General features: G+C 46.6%; 1 protein-coding gene across 4 annotated transcripts in view; it reads left to right on the plus strand.

Annotated features, from left to right (window-relative positions):
- Positions 1–24,392, plus strand: part of WASHC4 (WASH complex subunit 4) — a 1,230,387-nt gene that overhangs the window by 580,901 nt on the left and 625,094 nt on the right. For all 4 annotated transcript variants that reach the window (XM_069629940.1, XM_069629941.1, XM_069629942.1 and 1 more), the window contains one exon: positions 23,756–23,861. In XM_069629940.1, coding sequence (XP_069486041.1) covers positions 23,756–23,861 — 106 coding nt within the window. The remainder of the gene's footprint in view (positions 1–23,755; positions 23,862–24,392) is intronic.

Raw genomic sequence — 24,392 nt, forward strand, 5'->3', positions numbered from 1 at the left:
TTAGACAGCTTATTTACATATTAACTATTCACATCTCGTGCCAAATTTATGACAGATTTGAGTTCATTTTCCAGTTTTTCAACCATTTTTTCTAAAAGGAAAGTCAATTCAATTGTTAGTCTGCGATCGACATCTTGGAGCATCTCACTCCACCAATCATCGACCGACATTGTTGGTCTTGCCAAGATAAACCTTCCCAGGTGAGTGGTACATTCCTGACTCAAGGTCGTGCAGTGAAGTGTGAGGTGTTTTAATGTTTCATTCATTTCCCCACATAAGCAACAGATCATAGAAAAAGCTCCATCCTTTTGTCGAATTGAAAGCATTTCTCTCGTTGCAAATTGGTTCAGTCGATATTTCATAAAGAGGAATCTGCGCTCTGGGTCTTGAAATTTAAACAGATAAGCATGTGGGTTGTTTAGTTTTTTTGCTTCACTAGGACATGCTCTCATAATTCTATGGGTCTCTCGCATATCACATGTGTCAATCCAATCTTGGTGCCATAATAGTGACTTAACTTTGGTCGGGTTGACATGGAGTAGACTTCTACTGGCACTTATATCACTTAAGATGTCTTCACAGCGTAACGTACATCGAAACAGGACACTGTCTGTGTTGTCTGTTCGGATCTTGGACAAGATGTGATATTGTGGCACAGTTGGTTCAATGGTCATCTTTCTGTATTCATTTAGCGTAGACCACATAATTGTTGCATTGATAGACAAGAGACTTAGCTCATATCTTATACAAGCAGCTGGTACACCAATTGGAAGTCTCAACACTTTGGACCAGAAGTAATGTTCTAAAGATGACCATAGTTTATCAGGACATCCTAGGGCACTATTTGCCCCGTGTGTTATTGCAGGAATGAATTTCATTTTATAGAAGTCCATGACTGATTTTAGAGAATGTTTACCATATCTTCTATTGACAATACAAGCCTGAGCTGTTAATTATTTGCATTTATCTTTTGCTTTCGCAACCCACGGGTAGTCATTGATACTTGAGCTGATGCATATGCCAAGATACAACGAATGATTAACAACCTTTATAGACTCTTTTCCAATTCTCCATACAAACTTTTTGCTCCCCAAGCTCTTTTTATTTTTTTGGGAGATTTTGCAGAGTTAGAATTTCTGTTTTTTTTTTTTAATTCACGGTCAGGCCATTTTGTAGGACATATTGCTCCAATATGTTCAGTTTTCGTTGTAGTCCTATGGGTGTTAAGTCTAACAGGACTGGATCATCCGCATATAGGAGCCAATTTACTTCTTTCCCGTTGATTTTTGGCGGGAATGCATTTATGTTCGAATATGCATCCCCCAGATCCGAAATGAACAGATTGAATATTATTGATGCGAGAGGACAGCCCTGTTTGACCCCTCGGCATGTTTTTATTGGGTCAGATAGCAGGCCCTGTTGATTCAACCTGATCCTTATGGTAGTATCTGTATGCAAGGCTTTAATAGCCAGAAGGAGACTGAGTGGACATTTCCACTTCGACATTTTTTCCCATAGTAATTCCCTGTCGATGCTATGAAACGCTTGGGAAAGATCTACAAACGCGAGGTAGATTTTCTTGTTCGATCTTATAGCATCCATTTTGATTATATTCAAAATTAGCAAGTTCAGGCCACAGCGCACGCCTCGGACAAATCCTGTTTGTCGGCAGTCCAGATGTTTAGATGATTCAATCCACTCCATTAGTAGTTTTTGGAGCTGGATATCAAATATTTTGCCGAGGACATCTAGGAGCGCAATGGGCCTATAGTTCTTCGGGTCCGCTCTGTTGCCCTTCTTGAATATTGGAATTACAATCGCCGAATTCCAGCTGGATGGTATGCTGTCTTCCAGTGCAATCCTTGCAAAAAAATAATATAAGAAATTCAGACCAATCTTCAGGATTTTGCCTGATCAAGAAGTTCGTTGGTCCATTTGGACCAGGAGCTCTTGAAGGTGAAGACCGTTGGACACTCTGAACTATAATCTCCTTGTCAAAGTTTAGTTCCCATTCGGTGAGTTGCGGTAGTTTGGGTTCGATGGTTGTGCTGCTTTTTCTGTAAACAGATTCAAAGTGTGAAAACCATTCAGCTTGAGTCACCATATTTGTTTGCATTGCACTTTGTTGGCAATTCATGTTATTTATTATTTTCTAGAAATCAGATGAGTTCTTGTTGTTCAGAGACACCAGCATGGCTTCGCTGTCTTGTTGGTATTGGATAGCTTTGTATGAAATTAGCCAATTTCTGTATTGTTGTTTTGACGCTTTTTTTGCTGGTTGACGCTGTTCGAACTCAAGTTGTGCATGTCGTCGTAGTTCTTTGCGAAGTTGGCTCTTTCTTGTTACAATTTCAAAATTATAACAATGTTTGGGCTTAAATTCCAGTCTTTTTAAACCCTTCTGCACAATCATAAACTGTTGTAGTATGGTGGTATATTCAAGTTTGTCTTTCAAGTTGCTTAAAAAGTTATGATATGCTTCCGTAACCATTTTTACCTCAGCTGGTTTTATTTTCAAACGTGTTCTGTTTGGCTCAACTTGATTTAGCCATGTTTTTGGTTTTTCTATGGTGGGAGAGAGAAATGAGTATTAACTTGCTATGGTCACTTTTTAAGTCATCCGTTATTGACAGTGAAACTGCAAGTTGATTTAGATTTTCCGAGATGAAGAATAGTCTATAATGGAGGATACATTTCTACTTTTCCAGGTCTCTTGTGCAGGAATGTCTCCAGGTAAGTTGCCATTTGCTATTGTTATATTTCTTTCTTGCATAGCTAGGCACCATTTCGCAGCCAATTTTCGTGCTGTGATCGATGGAGAATGGTCTTTCACATCAATTATGCACGACAAGTTCAAATCGCCGCAACAGATTATGTTGGGGGCATGTTGCGCACTGTTGATATCGTCAATTAAATCCATGACTGCTTTCATGAATTTATTTGTACCAGCTTCTTTATGATGCCAATAAAGATTGAAAATGTTGATTTGGCTTCTTCTTTTAGCAGCCATAGTAGTAGCTTCAACAATTGTGTTGAATATATGGTGTGTGATTTGTTTTTTTCCACCATCGTTATTAAGCCAGCGGATGGGCGACCCTTTTTTCTCGATACGGCAGGATTCATGGCTATGTCATAGTTGTCTGACATTGGACAGAGGGACAACCACGTTTCCTGAAGGCATATCACAGTTTGGTTGAACAAGCTTTTTTTGGATTCGTTGAAAAGATGGGTAAAGCCTCGAGTGTTCATGAGAGAATGCTCATGTGTGGGCTGGATGCCATTAGCTGGACTGTCCCCCTAAGACTCCCGCAAGCCAATTCCAGTTGTTCAGGGTGGTGTTGGTGCTTGGGTTTTGTGGAGTGTGATTTTCCTCACTCAGGGCGCAGAAGACGTGCCTAGAATCGTGATTTTGATCGTTTCCTCTGTGTTAATTTTTTCTTGAGGCATAATGTGTTGTGTGATATCTTTTTCAGGTTTATCGTTTGCTATCAAATTGAATTCTCTGTTGGTTTGTTTTATACTGGCTGTATTACTAAAGGTAACCTTGAATGTTGGAAATTAGTTAATGTCCGAGTCTTTTCCATCTTTAGTAACTAAAGAGGCTGTCTCTTTATTTACAACTTCCTCATGAATATCAAAAAGGGTACCGCATTTAAAAGTAGATCACAGATTAATCTAGAGTCTATATGTAATCGGACTTTATCGTTGTGCTGATCATTGAAAAAGTCCACCGTTTGAATGTCATTGGACTCTATTGAGCGTAGACCAGGGACATGATGTAATAATCGAAGACCATTATTTCGGGTTAGAGTTAGACCATCTTTGGTGTCCAAGATCCGTTCCAGGATTAGCCTGTATTTAGCTGGATTTTTCATTTTCTCCATTTTTAAAGTGGAATTCTGTGCCGCTCTTCCTCGGTTTTTGCTGTCAGAGCTTGTTGGATTTATTTTGGCGTCACTCGAAGATGGATGTCCCATGTTGTCCATGTATGTCCCGTTGTTTTTTTTCTCATCAAAGAATCTGTTTGCATTTTGTTTGCCAGGTTCAAGTCTGCAAAGCTGTTGTTGTTTGCAGCCTTTGGGGTTTCCTTCTGGGCACCCATGGTTTCAAAATGATTGTGTTTTTCAACAGGCACCAAAGAATCGTTTTCAATCGGCGGTAATATTAATTCGCAAATTCTCCCACCCTTCGGAGGGGCATCTCCAGTCGAGGGAGTTCGCCTATCAGTTTCTGCTGAGACAACGGGGCATGCATCTTTTAACGCAGGACGGTCATCATTCATTTCAGGGCTTATGTCATCATCGTAAATTGATAGATCCATGAGTTCCCGCTGATCAATTTCAGCACTTTCATCTAGCGTAATTACAGAGTCGGGTAATATGTTTTCATTTTGCTTACTATTGAATTGGGCTTTATGCATGTTGCGTTTGCCTTTTCTGTATTGACAAAGACATTGACTGATTTTAGGTTCCTTAGAAATTTCCTTGAGCCTGTATTATTGCCTTTTCGTTTGCATTTTTGGTTTTTAGGGTTTTTTTCCTGCAATTTGTTAGAATCTGCACTTTGAGGTTTCTGGAATATTTCATATATGTTGTCACTTTTGTCAGGGCAAGTGCTTTCTTTTTCTTGAGAATTTCCAGTAATACTATCTGCGTTGGCTGAGGTAGATGGCATTGAATTATTTTCATCCAGCAAGCTGTTACCAATGGCAACAGTTGTGGCAATTTGCCGGCTTTTCGATGTTGTTCCTGGTTGATAGAAGGCCGGAGTGTTACTAATTTCATTAGCAATCTCTTCCTCACTATGATGAGCCCGTTGAGGGTAAATCAAGTTGTCCTGCTTTGTTAAGAACTTACATGCAGGTTCCACCACTATGCCGTTCGTTGTCAAAAGTGGGAGGCTGGATCTTGTTAAAATTTCACAATTGGTGCTTTGAAAAACATTACCATTCTGGGTGTTTGGTGAGGAGTCTGCAAATTGTTTATTGTGCTCGAAGTACTGTGAGGATGAAAGGCATTCTTGTTCAGATCTCTTGGATGTCTGAATCTGTTTTAATAGACCTAGGGCTTCTGTTATTTCAGCTAATGAGCGCTTCTCATCGATGTTTGTGCGCTTTTGATCAGCTAGCTCCTTTAATGAGACTTCAATTCTTTGGATGTTTTCCAAAGCTTTGATGTTCCTTCCATTCATAGACACGTCTGCAGATAATTATTTGGTGTTTGTAGATGCTGCAAGTGTGGTTAAATCTTTTAAGTTATCATTAATTTGCTTGTATAGCTTGAGCATTGGAGCTATAGCAATGGTCAAAGATGACAGGACAAACGGTCTAAGATCATTCAGAGCCTCCTTCACAATGGTCTGAAGATTGGCCTCTCTCAGAGTTTGTGTGGCGCTTTTCTTGATTTACGAGATTTTACTCTAATTTTATGATATCTGATAGGAGAGGCGTGCATCGTCTCGTCCAAAGATGAAGGTTCAGACTCATCGTCGTCACTTGAAGATACTGAGGGCCTTGTGGTGACTTTCTTGAGGCACATAGGCGACAATGGTGAGTTATAAGTCATGAAAATGCCGCGCTGGTGCTTTCTATTTTGAGAGCATTGCATTGGAGGAGAGACACTGGATTCGACTCGTCTTCTTTTTCTAAGGCCCCTCGGCCATAGGCCACTATAAAGATTATTGCTAACTGACCCTTCATGGATTTGAGCCTTCGAGCGGGGCTCATAATCGACAGTCTCGATGGTAGTTCCAGAGTCAGTTGAGGCAGGTTTGCCATTTAAGGAGCTGTTCATCTTTGTTAGATCCATTAATAGTTTGTTGACTATTGCCAAAGCGTTACGACTTTCGTCATGAGGTCTACTGATGCCTTTTAAATCAAAAGCTTTAGCTGGAGCATGGTTGTTTTTGGCTTCCATTGATTCTTGTTGCACACATTTTGTGGCGATCGCCGGCATATTACTAGTCAAAACGTTATCAGGGTAAGCTCCATTATCCCCATTCGTGAACGAATCGCAAGAAGGCAGAGGTACATGAGCATTTCGAGGGCCTGGTAAGTCTCTAATTTGCTGGGGCTGAGGCAAACTTTCCAAAAAAGTGGTTGGGAATACTGGCTCACAAGCACTATTTAATGTCATGTGGTTCGCAGACGCTATCTAGCCACGAACCGGTGAATTCAGACGTTAGTCTTTGTGTTTTATACTTCGCAGGTTCCAGCACAACAACAGCCATCAAGCTTGTGAGCATTTCGTCTACCGAAATGCACGAAGGCACGGCCAGATCAACATGCTGGGCACGTGAGGACTGTTCCTCATCTGAAGTGTCGGGAGTGCTTACGGGAATCGTATCAACCAGTGCATGCGCTTGGCTTCCCGGAGACACTTCCGCACTCGCGGTCATGGGTCCGGAGGGAGCACCGACGCCCTCCTCGTTGCCAGAAGACGAGCCCCCAGCTTCCATGACACCACAACCCAGAGGTAAGAAGTCTGTTCCTTTCGGATTTGCTACTTTATTGGGGGGAAAGTTACCATCAAGATCAACATGTAATTCATTCGGGAACAGGGAAGGGACAGGTCTAGTTTCACTGACGCACCTTATCTCCATGGGCGCTCGCGGCAGTGAAATTATGCTTGCGGCCGGGAAGGAATTAAAGTTAGGTTTCCTTACTTGGTCACTCCTGGCGGTTGCGTCGGTGCAAATCCAGCACTCAGGTTGCTTAACTTCGGCTCCTTCTCCTGCTTGTTTCAGTTGCAAGCGCGCGAGAGGATGGTTTGTGATCCTCGATGTCGCTCTTGGGATTTTTTTCTCGATCCATAAAGTTCAGAGCTGTCAGAGCCTCGAGAGCCTCCGGAGACTCACGAGACTCTGCACCGACTCCGCGCGCGGAGTCCAAGGGGTTTTTAAACTCCACTCAGTAAATGATAGAGGTAGAAAGAGGACTGGAAACACACAGCAGTCCAACAGCAATCCAACAGGGTTGTAGCAGGATAGCAGACTCACAAGACTCTGCACCGACTCCGCACCGCTCCGCGGAGTCCAAGGGGTTTTTAAACTCCACTCCCCTCAGCAAATGATACAGGTAGAAAGAGGACTGGAGACACACAGCAGTCCAACAGCAATCCAATGGGGTTGTAGCAGGATAGCAGACTCACGAAACTCTGCACCGACTCTGCCGTGGAATTCTCCCGACCTCCACAATTAAGACCACCGCGCTCACGGCGCCTCTCACCGGACCATCTGGAGATCCTGAATCAAGAGGTGGAAGCGCTGCTGGGAAAGGACGCCATAGAAGCCGTTCCTATTTTGCAGGTAAACAAGGGTATTTATTCTGTGTACTTCCTTGTTCCCAGAAAGGACCTCACCATGCGCCCTGTTCTAGACCTGCGCCCAGCGAACAAGTTCATAAAACCTCAAAAGTTTTGCATGGTAACGCTACAGGAGGTGATCCCACTGATGAAACAGGTGGACTACATGGCAACATTGGATATGAAAGATGCATACTTTCATATTTCAATGTTGCCAGCACACAGGAAATATCTAAGGTTCATGATAGAGGACAGGCATTACCAATTCAAGGCACTCCCCTTCGGCATCGCCTCAGTGCCAAGGGTGTTTACCAAGTTCCTGGCAGTGGCTGCAGCACACCTGTGCAGACTATCCATCCCAGTTTACCCTTACTTCGACGACTGGCTCATAACAGGGGACTCGTACAACACATGTTTTTTGAACACCCAAAAGACCAAAGACCTTCTGTTCAGTCTGGGTTTCTCTATCAACGAGAAAAAATCCAGTTTAGTCCCCAGTCAAATAAAACAATTTCTGGGAGCTCTAATCGGGATGAAAGACGGCCTCGTCTTCCCCTCCAACGAGAGGGTTCAGAACATGCTTTTTCAGATCCCTCAGTATGTAGCCAGTCGGAAGGTGACGGTACGCAAAGCCATACGTTTGCTAGGAATGATGGCGTCATGCATATACTTGGTTCCCCACGCGCGGCTCAACAGCCAGTGTGTCAGGCCACTGGACAATGGGAAGATCTGGTAGTTGTCTCGCCAGCCCTCGTTCTCTCTGCAGTGGTGGTCAAGGGAAAACCTTCTGAAGGGGAAAACCTTCACCACCCCTGCAGTGGAAGCCACTCACAACAGACCCATCTCTCACGGGGTGGGGGGGCTCACCTGATTCAGCAGACAGCGCATGGAGTGTGGTCCCCACAAGTAGCGGCCTATCATATAAACCTACTGGAGCTATTAGCGGTGTTTAAGGCATTAAAGGCTTTTCAGATGCATCTACAGGGGAAGACAGTGTGAGACCCTGAAACAAATCCTACCATGATCTTGCCCCCCTTGGGCAACCATGCACCGGTCTTGGACAACTCTAGCCAACCCTAGACAATCTTATAGGGGTTGTGGATCACTATACCCCCCCCCCTGCTTTCGTATCTCAGGGCCTATGTGCATTGTGTTACTTCTAGATTACTCCCAACATACTCCTATAGACACAATAACATAAGACACAAAGAAAACACATGAATTGATTCAATTATAACAATAGAATACTTTTATTTATGCACAGCATGATGATAATGATGATGATGCAAGCATTCCATTAAACTATGCAAATCTCGAATTTGCACCTTTTATGCTTTTGGTGCAAATCTACCATGCAGTGGATAACTATAAGCCTTACAGACTTCTAATGCAAGCCTGTGATGCAAGCCTGTGATTCTAATGCAGCCTAATGCAAGCGTCAGCATTCACCATTCCTCTCCAATCCACACCATACTTCACTCTCTCTAAGACAATCCTTGTCTGATTTCCCCTCTCCCAAACCCAAAGCTCTTTGTATGAGTGTCTGTTCTAATCAGTCAGTTTAGGCCATAAACCATAATTCCCATTTGCTTCCCTTGGTCCCCAGCTCTGTTTTGCCAGGGCCAGGTCTCTCCTCTCCCCCTACTCTGCAATCAGTCAGTCAGTGGCAGGCCCCTCTCTCTTTCATCTGGTCACTCGAACTGCCTCAAGCCTTTGCCAAGCTCTCGATCTCCCCCAAAGCCATCGCGTTCTGCTGCACCAAGACACCTCGCCCTCATCGAACTCCATCAACATCTAGCATCATCTCCAACAACAACTAGAAACTCCCTTCTCTTCACCTCTGGTTATACTATTCCATGAGACACTCAAATCCCTATGGTTACTTTCATTCTCTAAGCTAAGAATGTCTCTTTCTGTCTCAGCATTTAGCAATGCCTGAAAGTCTGTGTTCTTTCACTCTGTGTTCTGTGTCAATGTGACATTAGACATCATATCTCTGTCATGGCCTTCGAAGGGATTGTGTCCTCCGACGTATTCCTCATCTTAGATATCTCCTTCCAGCTCTGCTGGCCTCGGAAAATTTTCTGTAGAGGGCGCTGCGCGTCGACGTCCTCCGAGTCGATGTCCCTCGACAGCCGCCGTGTCGACGTCATCCTGCCTATAAAGGCCGCGCGCAGCGTCCGTTGCTCAGTTCCGTTTTTCCGCGCTTACCCAGTGCCTCGGAATACCGTTGCTCAGTTCTTAGTCAGATTAATCCTATTTACCTCGAGTTATTCGATCCGTACTCGATGGCTTCCTCGTCGGAACCGACAACTCCTCGATCCGGCTTCAAGAAATGTCGAGATTGTGGGAAAAAGATGTCGTTGACCGATCCTCACAGAGTTTGTCTGTGGTGTTTGGGAGCTGAACACCATTGTTCGGAATGTGAGGACTGTATGTCCATGACAGCTAAGGCCCTGAAGGAGCGTAGGGGGAAGCTGGAGAAAGGTAAGACTTTTAAAGCTTCTTCTTCGTCGACGAAGTCGAGACATTCGTCTCCTCGTCACCATTCGCGCTCCAGGTCTCGGAGTGGGTCTCATCACTCCTCGAGATCGAAGCACTCGAAGAGGAGACGTCGAAGATCCCCTTCTCCGTCTTCCTCTTCCTCTGTTTCGCCAAAAAGAATCCCTTGCCCCACGAAACATAGTTCCCGGGCTGAATGGGAGGAATTCCGAAAAAATATGATGAGCGTCTTCGAGAAAGCGGCCTCGACCCCCTCGAAGACTGCCGAGAGCGATGATCTGGTCGAAAGACCCGAAGGTCAAAAACGCCGCGAGTCGCAGTACCCGGCGAAGGAAACCTCTCGAGCGCGTCTCGAACCCTCGAGTAGGACTATGACCTCCAAACCTTCCTCGAAGGTTCCGTCGACGCCGTCAACGAGGGTTCCGTCGAGGTCTATGTCTTCGACGCCGTTGTCGAAGGGACCTTCGACACACGGGTCTGTCGACTCGACGCCAGCTTCGACACCGGCGTCGACGCCAAGAAAAGTCACGGTTACCACACATCCAGTGACTATCCCCAGGTCCTCGACGTCGATGGCTTCGAGATTGTCGAGTAGAATTCCAATTCTGTCGAGGTCTTCGAGGCCTCTGCCTTTGTTTTCGACGCCACGCTCGAAGCCTTCGGCGACGACGACATCGACGTTTTCGAGGCCGATAATGACAAGTTCGGCACCTCTGCCTTGGAAATGGGATTTACTCCCTTTGAGTTCAGAACAATTGAGAACTATGTCCTCAATTTTGGAAGAGGGTGAATTGTCTGAACAGGAAGACACATTTGAGTTACAGGGACCTGTAACCCCAATTAGAGAGGAATTTTCCTCTGAAGGGCGCAGGTTAAAGGATCTTCATGATTCCTTACATGAGGCAAGTGGGTTAGACACTTCCCCTGAGGTGGAGTTTGCTAAGCCAGACCCAGGGGAGCATGCTGAAACCCCCTACAGAGCCTTAATGGCCAGGATCACAGAGTTCATGGGGTGGTCTGCACCTTCACAATCTTTCCAACAAGATGACCTCACGGATATTCTTGACAAAGGCCCACAGGAGGATCCTGTGGTGCCTTTTCATAAAGCTCTTCAGAGAAAGATCATGACAAACTGGGAAACCCCAGATGTAGTACCAGCAGTAAATAAAAAAACTGTCTACAAAGTACAGGGTATCTTCTATAGACCCAGAGTTTTTGTCTAAACACCCATCCCCAGAAAGTCTGGTGGTACAGGCAGCATCCTCTACCGATGTCAAGACGGCTTATCCTACCGTCCCACAGGACAGGGACGATAAAAAATATGATGCTATGGCAAAGAAAGTCTCTTCAGCATGTAGCATGGCGTTAAAATCTGTTAATGCTACTTGCACCCTTGCTAGGTTCAGCCATACACTTTGGGAGTGTGCTTCTACAGCGGCTGACTGCATCCCGGAGGGAGAAGAAAGGGATGCTTTCCTGAATATTATACAGGACGGTAAAGACGCTATGTGCGAATCCCTCCAGACGGGCATTGATTCGGCTGACATTATCAGCAGAGCAATGGCGGCAAGTACATCAACCAGGAGATTCGCTTGGTTGAGAAAGTCTGGTTTTGCCCCAGATGTGCAAGCCAGGCTCTTGAACATGCCATTCGATGGCTCTTCTTTGTTCGGGAAAAAGGCGGATGACAGTTTAGAGAAACTGCAAACTTCAAAAGCAGCAGCAAAATCCCTAGGAGCTGCAATCCGTCAGACTCCTTTTCGTCCCACAGGAACCTCTGCGAGGGGCAAGTCCTTTCGCTTCTACTCCGCATTCGGAAGAGGTAGAGGACGACCGGCTCAAAGGGGTCAAAGAAGAACTACCCGAGGTGGACGGGGTAGATATTCAAAAGCCGCAGCAACAGCAGGTACCTCTTTACCATCGGCATCTGCATCAGCCGCCCCAAAACCACTCTGAGGACTTCCCTCACAGGACACCTGTAGGAGGCAGGTTGACTCAACATCTGGCGGTATGGCAGGCTATCACGTCAGATGCTTGGGCATTGGAAACAGTTGCCCAAGGTTACTGCCTGCCTTTCCTACGTATACCTCAGTCATCCACCGGGGATCAGCTCTCAGAAAGCTCCAGATCCGCTCCTCTTGCAGGAAATTTGGGACCTGCTAGAGAAAGGTGCCATAGAACCGGTACCTGTAGCGGAGAGGAACAAGGGCTGGTACTCCCCTTACTCTCTCATTCCAAAGAAAGACGGAGGACTGAGACCCATCTTGGACTTGCGAGAATTGAACAAATTCCTCAGAAAAGACAAATTCAAGATGGTCACTCTTTCTCAGATCCTCCAGGCCCTTCAGTTCCAGGACTGGTTGGTATCTCTGGACCTTCAGGACGCTTATTTCCATGTGCCTATCCATCTCAAACACAGGAAATACCTGAGGTTCGCAATTGGCAACTCTCACTATCAATTTCGAGTGCTGCCATTTGGGCTGACCTCCGCCCTGAGGGTTTTCACCAAGTTAATGTCGGTAGTGGCTGCAAGTCTAAGGAGGGAAGGGATTCACGTCTACCCCTACCTGGACGATTGGTTGATCAGAGCTGTTTCTCCGGAACAAGCTCAGATCCAGCTAAATCACGTGTGCCACTTCCTTCACAGACTGGGCTTCTCCCTCAATTTAAAGAAGTCACAAATGATACCATCGCAGAGACTCCAGTTCATAGGAGCGATCCTGGACACTTCCCTGGGAAAAGCCTCGCCACCAGAGGTGAGGGCTCAAGATATTCTACAGATGGTTACCAAGTTCCAGCATGCCCAACGTCTCCCAGCCTTCGACTTTTTGAGGTTGCTAGGCCTCATGGCATCCTGCATTTTCCTAGTGCCAGAGGCTCGCCTGAGAATGAGATCCCTCCAGTGGGCACTGAGGACTCAGTGGTCACAATTCTCAGGGAGAATGACAGATCTTCTTCAGGTTCCCGGCAGGGTGGCTCGAGACCTTCAGTGGTGGGCCTGTCAGGAGAACATTCTGAAAGGAGAACAGTTTTGGCAACCCTGGCCGGAGATAACAGTAGTCACGGATGCCTAACTCACGGGGTGGGGAGCCCACGCCAACGACTTGACCATCAGCGGTCGTTGGTCTCCATCGGAGTCCAGACTACACATCAACCTGTTAGAGCTGAGAGCCATCAGACTTGCGCTGAAGGCGTTCCTGCCAGCTGTACAAGGGAAGAACGTCCTGATAATGACGGACAACACGGTGGCCATGCATTACCTCAACAAAAGAGGAGGCGTACGATCACTACCCCTGTGCAGAGAGGTGATGCAGCTCTGGTTTTGGGCAATCCAAGAAGGAATCTCTCTATCGGCAGTTCACCTAGCCGGAGAGAAGAACTTGACAGCGGACGCTCTGAGCAGGCAGAACACAGGCTCCCACGAGTGGGAGCTAGCTCAGGAAGTCCTTCAAGAGATCTTCGCCCTTTGGGGAACCCCTCAGGTAGATCTGTTCGCCACCAGCCTAAACAGGAAATGCGACCTGTTCTGCTCAAGGGAATTTCCCCCGAGAGGAGCTCTGGGAGACGCGTTCATAGTGGACTGGGAGTTTCCGCTTCTGTACGCGTTCCCACCGGTCCCTGTCATTCCTCAAATGATCAGGAGGTTGAGAAGATTCTGGCGAACCATGATCCTAATTGCCCCGGATTGGGCCAGGAGAACGTGGTACCCGGACCTTCTAGACTTGTCTATCTGCCCTCCAATTCGACTTCCACTCAGAGAGAACCTACTCTCACAGAAGGGAGGTCAGGTTCTCCATCCAGACATCAAAACCCTCAACCTTCACGCTTGGCTTCTGAAAGGCTGAGGTACAAGGATTGGGACCTCCCTGATGATGATATGGAGGTGGTGCTTTCGGCAAGGAGGCCAGCAACAAAGTCTTTATACCGCTGCCGTTGGAACAGATTTTGCAGCTGGTGTAGAGAACAGAATATCGACCCTTTTTCATGTGGTACACCAATGGTTTTGTCCTTCCTACTATATTTGGCAAATTCAGGCCTTCAAGTTGGCACCATTAAGGGCTATCTTGCAGCGCTATCCATCTTTAAGCGTACTGCGGAAGAACCATCCTATTTCAAATTACCCTTGGTAATACAGTTTCTAAAGGGGTTAACCAATGTTTATCCCCCAAGACCATTCCCAGTTCCCCTATGGGATTTAAACTTAGTACTAACTTTCCTGATGGGTACACCTTTCGAACCTCTCCATTCTTGTTCGTTAAGATTCCCTACCCTTAAAAACTGTTTTATTAATAGCACTTACATCTGCTAGAAGGGTGAGCGAATTACAAGCTCTTTCTTGTAAACCCCCTCATACAATATTTCACAAAGACAAAGTTGTCCTGCAAGTGAAGCCTAATTTCCTCCCAAAGGTGGTTTCTGAATTCCATATCACTCAGAAGATTACCCTACCATCTTTCTATCCTCCTCCTCACCCAGGGAAAGAGGAAGAGAGGTTACACAGGCTAGACCCTAGGAGGGCTTTAAGTTTTTACATTAGTAGACTAGCCAGGATAAGACAGGCAGACCAGCTGTTTGTAGGTTACACAGGTCACAAGCTGGGGTTACCAATAACTAAGCAGACCATTTCCAGATGGATCATTCTAGCCATTCTGGAATGTTATAAACTGGCAGGGAAAGAGCCCCCTCAAAACCTTAGGGCTCATTCGACCAGAGGTATTGCAGCTTCATCGGCCCTCAAAAGAGGCGTACCGGTTAAAGACACATGTGCGGCCGCTACATGGTCGTCTGTCCATACCTTTACACGTTTTTACAATCTGGATTCCTCCTCCAGTCAAGAGACTAGGTTTGGAAGGGCTGTACGGCATTCTATTCATCAATAGAAGACAGCGTTGAAGTCAGTACTCCCTCCTCCGATAATAGAATACTGCTATGGGAGCCTATCTAAGATGAGGAATACGTCGGAGGACACAATCCCTTCGAAGAACAAGTTACTTCTTACCTTGTAACGTTCTTTCGACGGGATGTTCCTCCGACGTATTCCTCATCGACCCTCCCATCCATCCCCGCAGTTCTACTTCCCTTGTTGTTGCAGCTTACGCTCCTTCAGGGTGATTAGTTAGTCCAGAAAGTATTATTGTGGGCTACAAAACGGAACTGAGCAACGGACGCTGCGCGCAGCCTTTATAGGCAGGATGACGTCGATACAGCGGCTGTTGAGGGACATCGACTCGGAGGACGTCGACGCGCAGCGCCCTCTAGAGAAAAAATTTTCCAAGGCCAGCAGAGCTGGAAGGAGATATCTAAGATGAGGAATATGTCGGAGGAACATCCCGTCGAAAGAACGTTACAAGGTGAGAAGTAACTTGTTCTTCTAATGCCTGCCTGCAAAACACCATCGTCCTCTATATATCCATTCATACCCATTCACTCCACTGCTGGCATCACAAAATCCTCTTTCCGTGCCTGTGTGCAAAGGCTCTCCTTGCCTGCAAAGGCACCTCTCCCATCTCCCCATGTGACGCAGCCTCCATGGCCCCCACCTTCTCTGCCTCTGCAAAGCTCAGAGCCATGCTGATTAGGCCTCCTTCGCTCTCCCCTCGGACAAGGTTCATGCCATCTCCCTGCCTGCCAAGCAACTGTTTACAAATACTTGTACTCAGTGTAATTTAAAACAATCTTTGCACACCGTGGCGCTCCTCTGTCTCCATCAGAATGGATTCATAGGCCTCATGCTTTCAATAGTGCTTACTCTTTCTCTCGCAATGGCAAGCGCTATCTAATGCAAACTCATTGCATATTCTAGCATGCATGTCTCCCTACATGCATACATAATACATATCTCTAAATGTGTAACTACAAAACATAACATGTGTAACGTATCTCTATTTCTACAAGTATAACAATGTGTCATTCTAAATGGCTCTACATGGCATTTCAAATAGGACAGTGTGTCAATCTAAAAGCAAATTGCAAATGTATACAAAGTGGCAGTCTAATGTAATGTGGATAGTATAACGCTACTTCTTCATGTACTAATCAGAACTAAACAGGAGGCAATGATGGAATGATGGGTAATGATTCTCTACCAACGAGCCTAATGATTCTATAATGATAACAAATCAGGCCTCTTCATTTATCAGTTTTTACAACAGTGCTGATTCTAACAGACAGCACTACAGCCATGTATTACCTGAACAAACGTAGGGGCGCTCGCTCTCCAGGGCTATCCAAGCTGTCCCAAAACATTTGGACGTGGGCTCTCAAGCACAAGATGTTTCTGTTGTCCGAACATGTTCCAGGGGAACTCAATCTTCTGGCAGACGTGCTCAGCAGAGATTTCCCTCTGCCCATAGAATACGAATGGCATCTGCACAAAGACATTGTGTCCAACGTCTTCGCAGAATGGGGCTTCCCAGAGATCGACCTGTTCAGGACTCAGGAGAATGCCCAATGCCAAGGCTACGCCTCCAGGTGCCCCCAGAACCGCTCCAAGGGGAACGGTCTCTGGATAACATGGTGAGGGAAATTTGTCTACGCTTTTCCCCCAACTCCCCTTCTCAACAAGATAGTGCACAAGATGCACCAGGAACTAGTTACCATGATATTGGTGGCCCCCATGTGGGCCAGCCAACCCTGGTTCGCTCATCTAATGGAAATGTCCCTCTCCCCACCAGTAAAACTACCCTGCCTGTACAACATGTCTCAGGACAGGGGGGGAGACCCTACACCCTTGCCCACAAACTCTGAATTTGGCAGCCTGGCTCCCGAGGTCATAGGGTTTGGACACCTACAGCTCCCTCAGAGGTGCATTGACATACTCAGGGAAGCTAGAAAACCTAACGTCCTATGCGAGCAAATGGAAACGTTTTGTTATCTAGTGTAATACCAAGGGCGTAAATCCCATCGATTGCTCAACCACTCACATTGTGCTGTACCTAACCCATTTGTTGGACACAGGGCTGGTCTTCAATTCCCTGAAGGTTCATCTGACTGCTCTCTCAGCCTACACCACATCACAACAAAAGGTGTTGTGGTGGAAAATACCGGTGATTAAGGCCGTCATGGAAGGGGTTAAGAGGATTTATCCTCCCATTTCTCACCCCGCTCCTGGATGGGATCTAAATGTGGTTTTAACCAGGCTCATGGGAGCTCCCTTTGAGCCAATGCATAAAGCAAGTCTAAAAGACCCTACTTATAAGACGGCCTTCCTAGTGGCTATTACTTTTATCAGAAGTGTTAGCGAACTACAGGCACTTTCTGTTCTAGACCCTTTTGTTACAGTCCACAGGGATAAGGTAGTTCTGCGCACACATCCCTGATTTGCTCCTAAATGTATCTCGAAGTTCCATGTGAACCAATCTATTGAACTACCTACTTTTTTCCAGAATCCCGCTAGAATGGCCGAAAGAAGCCTACACTCACTAGATGTGCGCAGGGCAGTCATGTTCTACCTGGAAAGAACAAAACCACTGAGAAAAACCAACCAGTTTTTCGTGTCAGTGGCAGCTGGTAGAGAAGGGGATCATGTCTCTAAAACGGCTATCTCAAGATGGATTGTAAAATGCATCACACTATGTTACACTCTTGGTAAGAGAGAACTGCCCTTCAAGCCTAGAGCGCACACTACACGGGGCATCCATAGCATTCATTGCAAAGGTTCCCCTAGAGTCCATTTGCAAAGCGGCAACCTGGAGTTCTGTATGCACCTTTACAAAACAAAATTGCCAAGACACTCATTCTAGGTCTGATTCTCAGGTGGGACAAGTAGTACTAAGACATCTTTTCTCTACTGTTCCTTCTCACAACCCACCTCCAACTCCGAGTACTGCTCGCTAGTCTATGCACATCATGTGATTCTAAGCAGATTAACAAGCATCAGAAGACATGCATTACTTACCGTAATAGCATTTCTGATGTTTGTATCTGCTTAGATTCACATGCGCCCTCCCTGCCTCCCCGCTCGGGGTTGGAAGGAACATAGACATCTTACTACTTTCTCTCTTTATAAACTCACTCACTATAGCCTTGGGCTCCCTCATGGCAGACAAAATACAATTGGAGGGACCTCGGCGCGTGAGGAATTTTGGGTACACTACATGTCACGATAGGGATAGTGTTACAGACAAGCCTATGCCGACGTCCCCTTTCGGTCCCCGAAAGACAAGATGCAATACTCTGTGGTTGCCACGGGATGACGGACCATATGCACAGCATGTGGATCTAAGCAGATACAATCATCAGAAATGATATTACGGTGAGTAATGCATGTCATTCTAACTAATAGAAGTGTCCCCAACTTTCGGAAGGCTTGCACGAGCAAGCAATGGAAAAGCCAAAGTATAGCAAAAGTTTTGTAAAAGTTAGGAAAACCTTTAAAGGGAGTTTAGGGGCAGATATGAACCACTTTAATTTAGCCCGTACTCCGATTATTCCTAGGACTTGGCAGGTCAATGGAAGAAGGTCTGAAGTTGCTTTTCCCATCCTCAGTCCTCGATTTGTAGGGGTTGCAGGTTCGAGCTGGTCTCCGGTCAGTGTCTTTCGCTGGTGCAAGGACTCTCGGATGAAGAATGCAGCAAAAACACAATGCAGGCCCCCTCTCAGGATGGACTAGACACAGGTAGGCTCTTCTGGACGGTGGTGAATGCAGCACAGCGACTTGAAGGGCCTCACTTGTCTCGTTGACCTATGTCTCCTCTACCTGGTCCCCTTGAAGCTAGGACTCCGAAATTCTAGTGAGGTAAGTCTTGTAGGACATGCTGAGCATCCCCCAATTTCCAGTAGTCCAAACTCGGAGCTGATCAGCCATAGATCGGTCCCGGGACACTTCCGAAGGTGGTTCTTCGCAGGATAACGAGCAGACATCAGGAATGGATGTTCCCTCCACTCCAAAGGTTGCAGCTCTCTCGCAGGACTGCTGAAGATCAAGAGCAAGACAGGGCTCCACCAGGACAGCAGCAGGAGTTGGTCGCCTGGCCACCTTCAGTCGGGTCTTTGGTCTTTACACTGGTCTCACAGGTGGACAGAAGTCTTGGCGCCTTCAAGTTACTTCAGGATCTCTGAAGAATGAGTGTGGGGGTCCTCTTCTTATCCTAAAAGTCAGGTAAGAGCCGAAACTCCCACTATCCAATAGCAGGACTAGCCACACTCTCACCCCAGCAGTAGTCCAATCAGAATCACTGGCGGGAACACTCATGCATACCACTCAGTCACACTGAAACCAGTTTGGGGATTGGGACCAGACAGTCCCAGCCCACATCCTGCCAGCAAACACACAGCCCTCCAGTAGCACGCCAAAGGCCTCTGCATCCCCGGGCAGAGGAAGTCACAGGCCAGGAAGAAGGCTAAAAGACAAGATGGCCAATGTACACGCGACAAACCATGTTTCATTGCCATGTTTGGACACTAGCGACAGTTGGTAGCCAAATGCACAAAGGCTAAAACTAAAAGCACCAAAAAATGGTAAAAAGTCACTGCTGCCACCAGCCTATCCATTTAGCACACCTAGAGTAACCAAAAATAATTTGTGTTGGGCTCGGGCAAAACAAAAAGTGTACCCATTGTACTGCATTGTAATGTGCATTGTACAACGATGAAAAAGTTACCACAAGTGATAAGTTACTAAAAGTAGTAACAAAGTCGCAAGACTAAGGGAAACAATGTTTCCCAGTACTGACAGCCTGAAGGACATGTCAGTTTCCCCATAACAGATGAGCAAAAGACAGGGCAGTGAAGCTTAATGCTTCACTGCACTGTAAAAAGTACAGGTCAGGATCAAAAATAAAAGCATCAGTTTGTGGGGGCTCCATAAAGATGGAAGGAAAGGTGCAGTAAAGAGCTAATCGGAGCCCTCTTTTCACATAGGCGGCGCCCGCCTTTCAAGATAATGCACTGCTTACTTTATCTTTCCCTCGCGCTCCGTTGCGAGGGTTACAATTGTATCGGGCCGGTTCATCTAATTGACTCGGGGCGGATTTGGGTATTTCACGATCACCTGCAAAGCCAGTAATAGATACTGCTGCCTAGTTCAATGTTCCAGACACGCAGCTCACTCGCCGGCGAACTTGACAGACAAGCCCGCTTCACATGAAGCACTTAGGTTTCAAACCCGAGGAGCTCACCACGCTCCAGAGACCAAGGGGCAATACCTACCCCCTATAGTCGTCTCCCACACGCCCTCCATTATGCAATCTTTGTTACTTGGTTCACCTGCAGCCCACCATCTTCTCCACACACTTGCTGCTGCAGGTCTTCGACACCAATGCTCCTTGGGATTGCTAACAACGTGTCTTCCTGCATCAGCACGACTGCCACTCCACCTCTGCGTTCTGCTTCTGCGGACACTACGATTGCTTCCTCTGTCCTGACTTAACGGTTTCCCTTGTCGCGCTCCTTCTCCATCTGGCTGAGCTTGCCCCTGGACAGGCTACAGGTGTGTATGACTAATTAATTAGTCCTACCTGTCCATAATGCACCCAATTAATGGGACATGACGGAGCTTCAGTATTGGATGTCTTCTTACCCCTCTTCTTCGTCCCAGTACTAGAGTGGTGTTTGACATAGGAAGTATGCATTACTCCTAGTTGCTTCTCCCTCTTCCCAGTACTTGTTGGGTACTTAAAGGGAAGAATAGGGCATTAATGCAAGTAATCCATGATAGTTAAGGGAATGGAGGGTAAGTCGGGGTTAAGGAAAAGATTCCATGTCTGTCCTTCGGGCACCCTCTTCCAACGACCCTCCATCCAGGTGATCCTTCCTCGCTTGTACACCCCCAGGTTCGGGATCCAACCTAGATGCCTTTTCCCTGGCCATCTGGGCAAAGGCACCAAGGGGAGCAAATGTGAGGACGCCGAGACACGCTGAGAAGAGAGGGTGAAGGGCCATCCTGATAAAGGTCCAATGGGTGTCGACAGCGGCTGTTGCAAAAGTCCGGTCAATCAAGTCACTGCTGGGTATGATGTCTCCCTTCATACGTCTGGTCCCCTTTTGCAGGCTTCGAATGAGAGCCCGTCAAGAATTTCTAGATGCCAGAAGGAGATGAGCTGTATTAGTTGTTAGGACTCATTTTCTGTACTCTGGCCTCTTGGACAGATGCATCGGCCAACATACTATTGTGACAGGGACGACCCTGAGAGTTGTAGCCAAACGAGATCTGGGTAGCAAGGCGAGTGGTCTAGGCTACGTCTCAAGGGGTGGTGAGCTTATAAGGAGTCCACAATGAGCAGATGCAATGAAACAGTCAAGGAACACACGTGGATAAGCAAGTATAAAAATACTTCTTTACTTATGGCCATATAACACAGTGAAAAATGACTGCTAACATGTAATGCTATCACACAAAGCTAATAATAGATACATATACATAATCACTGCAGTGGGACCAAATACAGGTCATACCCCTGAAAAGGAAGGTACAGATTAGTATTGGCATTACAGGTCCACAGAGATGCAATACTAGCTTCAAAAGTACATCCCTAAGATGTATTGCGGCCTTGTGCACAAAAGTTCACAAAAGTTCCATGCAGTTTTGTGAAGAGGGTCCGAGGTCACTTTTCCCGCCATCAGCATCAGTCCTTGATCCCCAGGGGTTGCAGGTTTGAACACGTCTCTAGTCAGCGCCTAATGCTGGTGCAAGGTCTTTCAGTTGAAAAATGCAAAAGTTCTCAATGTAGGGCCCCTCTCAGGACAGGACTGGAAGCAGATAAGCAATTTTGGACAACTGATCCTGATATACGGCGATGCCAGGGGATTCACTTGCCATGGTCAGACTTGGCCTCCTACCTCGGGGCTCCTTGATGCTAGGACTAGGAAATTCCATAGAGGTAAGTCTTATTGCACAAGCTGAAGATCCCCCACATACCAGTCCTCAACTCGGAACGGCGTTGTCTGCAGCACGGTAGCCCAAACGCCGAGCTGGTAAGCCACTGGGCGGTCCAGGGGCACTTCTGAAGGCTCTTCTTCGCAGGACTCCGAGCTGACGTAAAGAATGGATGTCCCCTCCACTCCAGGGGTTGCAGCTCCTTTGCGGGACTGCTGGAGATCTTCCACAAGACAGGGCAGCAGAACGTTTGCCAGGCCTCCTTCCAATGGGTCTCCGGTCTCCTTGTGGGTCTCGCAGCTGGACAGGATTCTTGGCTCCTTCGGTTTCTTCCAGGATCTCCCTAGAGTGGGTTCAGGGGTCCTCTTCTTATACCAAAAGCCAGGTAAGAGCTGAAAATCACACTAGCCAATGACAGATCTGGCCCCCACACACACCCCAGCAGTGGTCCAATCAGGACCACTGGTGGCAAACTTATGCATACCACTCAGACACACTGAAACCAGTTTTTGGATTGGGACCAGACAGTCCCAACCCACTTACTGGCAGCAAACACCCATAGCCACCCAGTAGCCTACCAAAAGGCTCTGCTTTCCTGTGCACTGTAAGTCCATATACAGATGTTCCTGGCCTCACAGACCAGGAAGGACTAAAGACAAGATGGCCAAAGAACAAGCGAAAAACCTTGTGACATGACCATGGTTGACCACTAGCCACAGTTAATAGCCAAACGTGGTAAGGGAAAAACAAAATACACCATAAAATAGCATAAGTAACTGCTGCCTCCAGCTTGTTACTTTAGCACACCTAGTGGTCATCTAGAGCCTACAAAAAAGTGTACCCTTTTGTACTGCATTGTATGATCAAAAGTGACCAAAGTAGTAACAAAGTAACAAGAATTAGGGAAACAATGTTTGCCAGCACCGACAGCCTGAAGGACAGGTCAGTTTCCCCATGACATATGAGCAAAAGCCAGTGCAGTGAAGCTGGAGGCATCTCTGTACTGCAAAATGTACAGGTCAGATTCAAACATAAAAGCAAAGGTTTGGGGGTCCATAGAAATTAAAGGAAAAGTGCTGTAAAGAGGAATCTTTCCTGACGTTGATTTAAAGCTAAATTGCTTTCTCTTCTACCGAGGATTGCACGCAGCTTGCTGACGGGGAATATTCATGAGCATGTGGATCCATGCAAGACCCATGCTGGAGAAGAAGAGTTACAGGCAAGTAACGTTCACCGTCTGGTGAGCGTGCTGGAGAAGAAGAGTTACAGGCAAGTAACTTGCACCTTCTGGTGAGCGTGCTGGAGAAGAAGAGTTACAGGCAAGTAACTTGCACCTTCTGGTGAGCGTGCTGGAGAAGAAGAGTTACAGGCAAGTAACTTGCACCTTCTGGTGAGCGTGCTGGAGAAGAAGAGTTACAGGTAAGTAATGTTCACCGTCTGGTGAGCGTGCCGGAGAAGAAGAGTTACAGGAGTTACAGGCAAGTAACTTGCACCTTCTGGTGAGCGTGCTGGAGAAGAAGAGTTACAGGCAAGTAACTTGCACCTTCTGGTGAGCGTGCTGGAGAAGAAGAGTTACAGGCAAGTAACTTGCACCTTCTGGTGAGCGTGCTGGAGAAGAAGAGTTACAGGCAAGTAACTTGCACCTTCTGGTGAGCGTGCTGGAGAAGAAGAGTTACAGGCAAGTAACGTTCACCGTCTGGTGAGCGTGCCGGAGAAGAAGAGTTACAGGTAAGTAACGTTCACCGTCTGGTGAGCGTGCCGGAGAAGAAGAGTTACAGGCAAGTAACGTTCACCTTCTGGTGAGCGTGCCGGAGAAGAAGAGTTACAGGCAAGTAACTTGCACCTTCTGGTGAGCGTGCCGGAGAAGAAGAGTTACAGGCAAGTAACTTGCACCTACTTGCATCTTCTGGTGGTGTTAAACTGGGGGAATGCTAAATCTTGGTCTTTGGAAATGAACATTGATTCTAGCATGTGCCGCAATCTCGTTGGTGCTGCAGCGTCTCACCAGGTTTAGTCTGCATACATAGTCAGTGATTAATAACCTGTTGAGATGTTTTGGGATAATCTACATCCCATGGCTGTATTTTATTAAAATATTCCTGAGTTTTATGTAACTAATAATTTATCTTCATTTTAGAGTACGAGCCCAGTGCGACTGCTGCTTCCTGTATTGGCATCGAGCAATCTTCCCGATTTATTTAGACGATGTGTATGAAAATGCTGTCGATGCAGCAAGGTTACATGTAAGCAAAGCATCCACCTTATATTCACGTTGTTCTTGCCCATGTAGAACCATTTTACTAGATTTGTAAACCATAGTTTTTTTTTGTTGAAATCCTAAATGGACTTCCTTTGTTCTGATGTGCAGTAGTGTCCTGGTCATTCCATTTCCAGTGTATGCTGCTGGGCAATGCTGCTGCTCTGTCCACGTGCTGCATAAGTAAGAAAGCGCGTTCGTATCCCGCCTGCGTGCTCTGGCACCAGGTACAGTCTGACACTCTATGAATGTGCAGATGGCTCATCGTTGCATCCTCCCGCTCTACAGTGAAACCCGAGTAGACATATCAATGCTACCTGCACTGTACAATCGCCAAAATGTTTTACAAAATCCAGGACTGAATTATCTATTCCAAGTTCAGAAGTCCTAAACTCTGCTGCTGGCGGCAACCCCACTGTTCTTGTCCCTAATTAGTCCACATTAGAGACTAATACAGGATCTGCCCTTGAGAGGTGTTAAGCCTCTCAGGGATAGGTTGATCCAAAAGCACCCTGTT

This window comes from Ambystoma mexicanum, chromosome 12, assembly GCF_040938575.1.
Source record: "Ambystoma mexicanum isolate Mex_15411 chromosome 12, UKY_AmexF1_1, whole genome shotgun sequence".
In the NCBI taxonomy this organism is placed as follows: Eukaryota; Metazoa; Chordata; class Amphibia; order Caudata; family Ambystomatidae; genus Ambystoma; species Ambystoma mexicanum.